The sequence below is a fragment of the Chenopodium quinoa genome, unplaced genomic scaffold, assembly GCF_001683475.1.
Source record: "Chenopodium quinoa cultivar QQ74 unplaced genomic scaffold, ASM168347v1, whole genome shotgun sequence".
Classification (NCBI taxonomy): domain Eukaryota; kingdom Viridiplantae; phylum Streptophyta; class Magnoliopsida; order Caryophyllales; family Amaranthaceae; genus Chenopodium; species Chenopodium quinoa.
In genome coordinates, this window is record NW_018744988.1 from 2,121,060 (window position 1) to 2,130,495 (window position 9,436).

At 35.4% G+C, this 9,436-nt stretch overlaps 1 protein-coding gene across 1 annotated transcript; it reads right to left on the reverse strand.

The window, feature by feature from the left end:
* Positions 1–3,692: 3,692 nt before the first annotated feature.
* Positions 3,693–7,512, reverse strand: LOC110706639 (protein Hook homolog 1-like). The gene is made up of 6 exons (XM_021884587.1): positions 6,735–7,512; positions 6,324–6,596; positions 4,679–4,842; positions 4,445–4,550; positions 4,195–4,320; positions 3,693–4,098 (listed from the first exon to the last, which is right to left on the reverse strand). The coding sequence occupies exons 1-6, from the start codon at positions 6,924–6,926 to the stop codon at positions 3,961–3,963; spliced, it is 999 nt and encodes a 332-aa protein (XP_021740279.1). The 5' UTR covers positions 6,927–7,512; the 3' UTR covers positions 3,693–3,960.
* Positions 7,513–9,436: the final 1,924 nt, after the last annotated feature.

A 9,436-nucleotide genomic window follows, 5' to 3' on the forward strand; every position in this document is an offset into this window, starting at 1 on the left:
AAAAATTGGAAAATGATAAAATTGATATTTTTAAAATCGTACAATATACAATAATTGTCTATTCTTCTTCTCCTTCTTCTTGCTCGTCTTCGTCTTCGTCTTCGTCTTCGTCTTCGTCTTCGCCTTCGCCTTCAAGGTCATCGGCTAGTTGCATAGATTGGGAACTAGCCGAACCCGAACCGGAAGCGGAGGTTCCTTCTTCGTTGTCGTTGTGGTCGTAAGAACGGTCTTGTGAGCGATTTTCCGCATCCAACCAATCTTTGAAACACACGCACATTTCTAGTGTTTCGGGTTTTAGACTTGTTCTTCTATCGTCTAAAACCCTTCCGGATGCGCTGAAAGCTCGTTCGGAGGCGACGGAGGAAACTTGGATAGCAAGAATGTCTCGTGCCATTGCCGCCAAAGTTGGATGCTTCGAGCTTTGTTGTTTCCACCATGCAAGGAGGTCGAGGCTGTTTATCTCATCGTCGTCCATGCCTTTGGTGAAGTCGTAACTCAGGTACATCTGCAACTCCGAGACGTCGCTTTGCGTTCTCCTGATTGATGAATCACCTGAAAACCTTGAAATCAAGTTAGTAGCTTGTGAAAATAAATGTTTGGCCTTCTTACTTACGTTTTTAGATGGTTGGGAAGGCCCTGAGCGAGGAACGGTGCCATATTTGGCTTCATAGACTCTATATAAAGCAAAAAACTGATCCTTCACATTAGTCTTATAGTTTTCTACATCATCGTCAAGAAACATGCATTGAAAGTAAATGTCAACTAACATAAATGTGTTTTCATACTTTTGCCTAGGATCTAATATGGAAGCAAAAATATAAATCAAAGGAATCTGACTATAATATTTACGCCACTTTTTTTCCATTGCTGGAAGATACTGATCATAATCACTTTGATCGCGATGATCAGCGAAAAGTTGGGCGAGTAAGCATGCATTAGAAAGAAAGTTTTGAGCACAAGGATTGTAAACAGTAGAAAAACAATACGTCATGTTATATAATAACTGTAAAAATTGCATATATCTTTCACAGTTATTCCAATCATCATCATACAAAGCATTTTGTGGAAATTTTTGGTTGTAAAATAATGTTAACGGGCCCTTGTACTCAATTGCCTTTGTTAACATGTCATAGGTGGAATTCCACCTAGTTGGGCAATCGGTTCTAATTTTTATTACCCTTATCTTTTGTTGTTTTAGAAAACTCTTCCATTCTTGGTATCTCATGTTAGAGCTATTAATAGACATAATAGCATCTCTGATTTTGCTGTAGTATGGGCCAATTGCCCGAACTCCATCCTGTACACATAAGTTAAGTACATGGCAAACACATCTAGTATGAAGAGCTTCACCGTCTAATAGTACATCGGTTAAGTTTTGTTTGATAAGATTAGCTGTGTATGTCATAGAGGTTGCATTATCAAAAGTCATAGACATCATTTTATCTCGAAGGTTGTATTCGTCTATTGCTTGCATTAAATGGTGAGCAATGTTAATGTCGGTGTGTGGGTATTCCAGCATTTTGAAATGTATTATTCTTTTTTGTAACATCCATTGATCATCTACCCAATGGCAAGTCACACATAAATAGTGATATTTATAACCACTATCCCAAGAATCGGCTGTTAAAGATACTCTACAGTTAAGGTTACTCAATTCGGCTTGTAACCGGACTTTGTACTCTAGGAAATTTTTCATTGCTGCGGAACGAACGGTTTTCCTAGAGATTCTTTTATGTTGGGGTTGTAGTGCTTTGTTAATGTAGGTGTTGAATGCGTCACTTTCCGAGAAAAGAAAAGGTTGTTCAGCGTGTACTATCATTTTTCCTAGTTCATCCCTATCCCTCTCATAGTTGTATGTAAAGCCGTATGGATGGAATTGGGAAATTTTGGGCTGGGTTGGATCACTAGCTGGTTTTGCACAAGCTTTCATGTGTCTAGATAAGTGTCCCGTCCCGTTTTTGGTAACTGCCGTGAATACACTATTACATGTTTTACATTTTGCCCATTGTTCACCATCTTTACTTAGGACAAAATAACGCCATACCTCACTCCTTCGGTTTTTCAAAAGTAGCATCTCAGTTTCGGTTAACCATTCATGATGTGTGTATTGGTTAGTAGGGGGACTAGTGGGAGTGGCAGTAGAAGGGGTAGTAGAACCGGAGGGAATTCGGGTACTTTCTTGGCTACCTTGGCTAGAACAATAGTTTTGTTGATTACCGATATAATTAGGTGGAAATTGGTATGGTGGTTGTGGAAATTGGTTTAGTGGTGGTGCTGGAAATCCCGACGTATTATATGGCTCATAGCCCGGGGGGAAGTAAATGGGGTCATTGGTTTGACTCGTAATTTGGGGGCTCGTTGTATTTGGTGGTTCCCTAGAACTACTACTACGGATAAGTCGGTCTTTCCCCCTAGACCTAGATGATGGGTTGTTCGATGCCATAATTAACAATTAATTTTTTAATAAAAAGTGGTTAACTATAATAATAATAATTAATAACAACAATTTTAACAATAAAAATATCAATAATAATAATTAATAACAACAACTATAACAATAACAATAACAACAAAAATAAATAATAACAACAATTGTAACAATAATAATAATTAATAACAACAATTATAACAACAACAATAACAAATTAACAATTAACAACAATAATAATTAAACAAGATTATTCTAATAATAACAATAAAACAATAATAAATTTAAGATTAGTTTAGATCTTACAACCGTGCTTCAACGCTCCACTAATTACGATTACGAACTTTTTAATTTTTTCCGATATTAGGAAAATAATTAGAGAATTTAAGAGAATAATTAGAGAATTTAAGAAAATAAGGATTATTAGAGATTTAGAGAATATAAGAGATAAGAAGAAGAGATTGTGATTTTGTGATTTGGGAATGAAATGGAGGTGAGTATTTATAGAATTTTTGGCAAAAAACTAGCCGTTTATAGCCGTTTAACTAGCCGTTGGCCCGCGGGCCGTGCTTGCGGGCCGTGCCTGCGGGCCAGCACGGCGGGCCAGCACGGCGGGCCTTGCTCGTGCTCGTGCCGGGCCGTGCCTGGGAATTCTCCACCGTGTCCGTGGCACGGCCCGTGGCACGGAATTCGAACTTCGTGTCGTGCCGTGCTTGACTTCGGGCCGTGCCGGGCTGCTCCGAACGGCGGGCCGTGCCGGGCGGCACGCGGGCCAACCCGGCCCGTGCCCAGGTTTAGTTACAGGTACAAATAAAATGATTAGTGCCAAGAGTTTCTAATAGGTATGATCATATGAATTAACACATTTAAATAAATATGTTGGATTTATAAGTAATTTATTTAGTACTCTGTGCTAGTATAAGAAAAGGCATTACCAAATAATATTTCAAATTCATTTAAGGCATGTTCTCTTTATATTATTTTCGGTTCGGTTCGGTTCAGTTTTAATTTCCTTCTCTCATAAAATATTCAGTTCATTCAATCAGAACAAGCCCTTTGTATTACTTGTGTTATTGTTGGAGCTTAAATATCTTCTAATGCTCTTCTAATAATCTTTTTTTTTTCATACCCCTTAGCGGCTCCCTCTTTCAGGTAAATAGATAGGTGAGGATTTGTAATTTAGTGGCACATGAGGACAATATGGAATGTTGGCTATCAAGGGGCACCTTACCCTGAAGATTTGCTGCTTCAAATGGAAAAAAATAAATAACAGCGTTTTGACAATCTGCTGTTATATGATAGAACGAATCATACATCAGAAAATCGATGAAAGAGAAAGCAGCTTTCTCTAATTAGTAATCAGTTTTTACAAACATGTTTATAAGCTAAGATCAAGAATTCAATTCGAATTGTGGTGTTAGAAGCGCTATGAATTACAGCATTGGTGATAGGTTACATGTTCAGATTTCTATGTGCTACTCAACAATCTACAATTGTTGTTTTTGTTGCTGTTGTTGGTGCTGCTACTGCAATCACATCTTATGGGATTTGGAGCCCGGTGAGTTTTCTTTAAGCGGTGAAAGAGGACAGCGAAGGTTATCAATATCATTAAAATCAATCTTCCGGTCAACTGGACTACTCATCACAGGGCTGGTTTTTCTTTTATTGTTCTGCAAAATAATCAAATACAGCTGCATGAGATCTTCGGATCAAATTTCTTACTTTGATTGTTGAGTAACGGCATAAGAGTACAGCTTATCTCTTACCTTAGTTTTAGCACTGCTATCATGTTTCCCTCCTGAATTAGCATGTTTCTTCTCAGATTTATACAACTTCAGCAGCCTTTTGTTTTCATCATCCAAGACATGATTTTCCTCAAATAGCACCCTCACCTACACAGGGAGCAATACAGTAAACATCCATAAAAAAAACCCTCGGATCTCATGCAGACCAGTTAAGAATTCCAAAAAAAATATACAAATACTTCATATTATTATGACGTCCTTAGTTCCTTACCTCTTCTTCAGCTCTGTGTAGATTGATTGTTAAATGTTCCTTGTCCTTCTGCAGAGTCCGTACATGAGCAGCCAATGAGAGTATATTTAGGGTTTCTGGTCTCAAACTGTCAAATAGAGTTATAGAGAGATTCACCAAAGAGAGTAAGTCAGGAGAGTGCAAACTAGATTAAGTGCAGCCACAGAACATATACAATTGTAACCAATGTCGTGAGCCAAAACTGTGAAGGCTCACCTATTCCACATGTTGAGCAATGCATGACATGTTTCAACCCCAGTATTAGCCTCCAGAAATGCTGATGCTGTCTTCGCCACTTCATTTTTGTTTACTAAACTAGCAACCAGTGTGTTAAGTAATTTTTGCTCAGTCAATGAGCCATCATCCTTGGATGAATCAACCTTCAGAAAAATAAATGTTCTGATGAAGTTAGTACTTGCCAACAATTAACTCATGAATTCATGATTATTCTGCTACGGATCAGTTTAGCAAATTACCATCAAACTAAACATGGGTTCCACAAAGTGTGGGAATTTCCCATTTACTACCTAAAGCATCTTGCGATCAGTATAAATCTAATTAAATTCTCACATTACAGATATCATGTAGCCAACACACATCCTTATTCATCACATTCTAACTTCAATAAGACAAAATTCAGTGTCAAAGAATGTCATTTAACAAAACATTCAAAAATGCATCTTTATTGACATCAGGTATACTGCAGCAGTGCAGCTACACTAAAACATTCTAGTAGCTGTATATCCAATTATGTATCTAGCATCAGTGTAGTTATGTGCCACTTATTAGAGAAGCAGCAAAAGAAGAACGAAGGATCTCGTTTCTTTGAGTATTTTGAGTACCAGTATTCCGCAAAAAGGAGTGATCTTCCATATAATCAGAATGTATACTATGATTCACAGAAAATGTAAAATCTATGTTGAATTTTACCAAATTGACTTGATCATCTCTATGTCAAGATATTTCTTGATAACACTTACAAGAATGATAATTTCTAAAGTCTACTCAGTGACTAAAAATACCTATTTTAAAAAAAACACAAGAAGCTAATGGACACATAGAGAAGGGTGTGATCCGCAGAAGTATACAACAAAGCAGACCATCCAACACAAATATCAACAAGGTCAAAAACAGTCCCTTCCACTCAAATGAAAAAAATGAAGGTGGCATTATTACCACACATTGAATGACATCCACTTAAGTCCAATTGATCAATGTATAATAGCAACTACAAAATGTACGCGAACATAACAACTAAAAAAATTGTATAAAACCCGAAACAACTAAGCAAATGAACCAAGGGCACATCACTGAGTGGCACTGAACACATCAAGACATCCCTTTGAAGATTTACTCCAAACTAACGACATCATTCTTGCACTATATTAATAAATTACACAATGTAAGAATTATTACCACAAATTGATTGACCTCCACTGAAGTCCAATTGACCAATGTATATCAGCAACTATGAAATGTACGAGAACGTAAGAACTAAAAAAGCCGTATAAAACCCGAAACAACTAAGCATATTGGACCAAGGGCACACCACTAATTGGCACTGACCACACATAAGAACATCACTTTGAAGGTTTACTCCAAACTGACGACATCATTCTTGCACTACATTAATAAATTGCACAATGTAAGAATCACAAAAATGACATCCAGCAAGATTTACACCAAAATCCAACCAAGGTTTCTTCTTTACTCAAATTATAAAATCTACAGTCCGATTAATAATAACACTATCAGAAACATTACAGATTAAAAACAATCAAACCCTACAACCAAACTTAGCAATTAAATTATACACACAAAATCAAATAAAATAAGCGCAAAAAAAAACTTAAATACTCACCGAAAGCATCTCACATTGATGCTTGTAGTAGTTAACTTCTTCAGTAATCTGCTTCAATTCTTCATCCAATTCACTAACCCTAACTTCAGCCTCTTTCGCTCTCTCATCCGCCTCATTGCCGAACTCCATTAATGCCTCACGATCGTGATCGTAAAGCGAACATTCTCTCTCCAATTTCGAACACTGATTCCCTAAATTTGCACATTCAGCCGCCAATTTCTGATTCTCCTCCACAAATTTCTTGATTGCTTGGGCATTCATACACGCTTCACCCTACAAAAACCCAGAATTCCAAATCAAAACCCAGAATTTCAAATCAAAACCCAGAATTTCAAATCAAAACCCAGAAACAAAAACCCTAAACCACAAAAAAAAAAAAAAAAAAAAAAAGGAAAAAATTGTAAAACAAACCTTAGCAAGTTCAAGGGCTTGTTCTTTCTGCTTCAATTTCGAGAGTAGACTTAAATACTGATTCCGAAGAAGATGATTTGATGTTTCAAGCGATTGAACCTTCAATTTGAGGCATTCATTGGGTAAAGAAAGTCCCATTGTATGGTCGATTGAATTTTTGATGAAATCATCGAGTTCTTGAGGAAGTTCCATTCTTGATCTTGCAAAACCCTAATCAAATTGGGGGTAAATTCTTGGGCTTTGAAGATCGAAGATTTCCTGCAAATGGAGGGAAATTGAAACAAAGAGAGAAGAGAGAGAAAGTGGGAAGAATCCAAAAAGAAGAAGAGGGATTTGAGAGAGAATTTGAAAAAAAAAAAAGGAGAAATGTAGCCGTTAGTCGGTTTTTAAAAAGGGGCAGATTCAGTGTAACGTATACGGAGGAAGAGTATTACGTGGCATAATGAGGGAGAGATTGAATTGAGTAAATGATGAGTAATGAGGAGTGAGTCGGCTACTAAAACAATAATGGTGTAACTCTAACGATAGATCATGTGGGTGGATGAATCCATGGATATATTGTGTGAGATTGATAGTTCAAATCATCTAATGATGGTAATGTTAGGAAAATATTTGGAATTCGGAAATTTGTTTTTTAAACATTGTACTGTGTAAAATGTCAGTTTTTAGAGAATTTAGAAAAGGGATATAAGTGTGTAATACAAACTCGATTCTTATTGAGAGTGGTTGGCTTTGGCAGAATCTTAGTCATATATAATTGAGGTCTAAGAATATGTTTTATACTCTATCATGCCCCCTCACACGAGAGTCCGTTGGACTTGAAATGTGGATGTTGTAAGGGCTTACCTCATACTCAGCCGCCCGCACTTAATATTATTCCATTTGAAAATAAGGGTGGATGAGATTCGAATTTGTAACATTTGTGTCACGCTGGTTCTGATACCATGCTAGTAAACTATCTCAATAAAAAACTTAAGCTGATAATTGAAGTTTAGGGAAATATGTTTTATACTCTATCACATATTTAGAAAAATGTTGCCACGGTTCTGAGTGTTTTGATACTGGGTTCGTTACTCGTATAGAAGCAACGAAGGTGCAAGCCAGGTATTTGAGTGGCTCGCAACAAGGAGCAACACAAGTATGGAAGCTTCTTGAGAACACTCATGTCTATAGGCAACAAGAGAAAGTGTCAGGTTTAGTCAAGGCTTGTAAAGGCCGATCAAGTCAAAGTGTTCATAAGCAGATCCTATTACAAGAAGTGAATTTGTGTGGAAGGTTTTTTGGTTTGGTTGGAAAGCTTTACAAAAAGAAAGACGACACAATATCCAAAAAGGTCTAAAACAACACACAAGTTTCAAATCAATATACAAATATAATGGGATATAGAGCGTAGGTTTAGAGTACCATGGGTAAAAGGTTGATTTTTTTAGGTTTTTTGATGTTTTATCAAACAATTTGAATTGATAAATTAATATTGGGATGTTGAAATAACTTCCAGATTATGAATGGATATGATGACTTGATGAGTGGGGTAGCAAAAGGTAAAAGACTTGTAAGTTGGATATGGTGTCTACCTAAAAGTCTATAACCTATTATTGGCTTATTGCACATAGGTTATAGCCTTATAGGTAGACACCCAACAAGAGTGCAATAAGCTTAACAAGAGGGTAATTAAGTAAATAGATTTCCTTTCACAAGTATAAAATAAAATAAACGTGGTAGATTTTTTAAAACAAAAAGGTTTTAAAAGGTTTTTTTTATCACAAAATAGTGATTTTAAAAGGTTTTTTCTAACAATTAAAAAAAAAAAAAACACACACACACAAAGTAGCATTTTTGCAAGTTTCTATCTATTGTATTAGTATATTTTCTTCTTCTTCTTCTTTTTTTTTTTTTAAATGCACCTAAGAACAAATTTGTGACAATGTCAAATAAGCACCAAAGTTAGTCTAAATGTATACATTCTTTACTTCAAAACATATATTACACAATTTTACTTTTTACACTATTTAATTAATTATTTATTAACTTTAATTGTATATGTATACAAATATTTGATAGAATTCAAATGTTATATGTAAAGTGTTGTTAAATTACTATTGATTTATATTTTAATAACATAAATTTTATTATAGAAATAACGTATGTATGAATATTAATGGTAAAATTCATACGTTAGCATGCTTACTTAGTTAAACTATGCCTTTATTCAGTAAATGCGGGAGTATTTTCATAATACAAACATTTATTTGTATAATTTACCAGTGTATGCGTATTATTTAAAAATTGATGTTAATGATTAAATTGTGCGTTGGCCTTTTTTTTTTTCCTAAAGGAAGTGCAACATAATTAACAAACCTGAAAATTTTATTATAATTTAACGATTTCCAAGTATTATACAAATTAAACTAATTATATCTAAATAGTTTAATATGGACAAACTTTTGATTTAGACTTTTGACTAATTCTTTCTCCGAACATTTTTGGTTTCCTAATAGAAAGAGATTGTATGGTTCTACCCCTAATGTTTTGGTGTGTAATTTGTTTTATGATTAATATAATGCTTTTTTGGTGTAAAAAATAAAAAATAAAAAATAAAAATAAAAATGATCTCCTCCCCCTTTTTACCTCTCATCCAACCAGCACTCTTCCTCTTCCAGCCTCTTCTCCTAATTCCATTGCCATAGTTGCCTCCTTGGCAC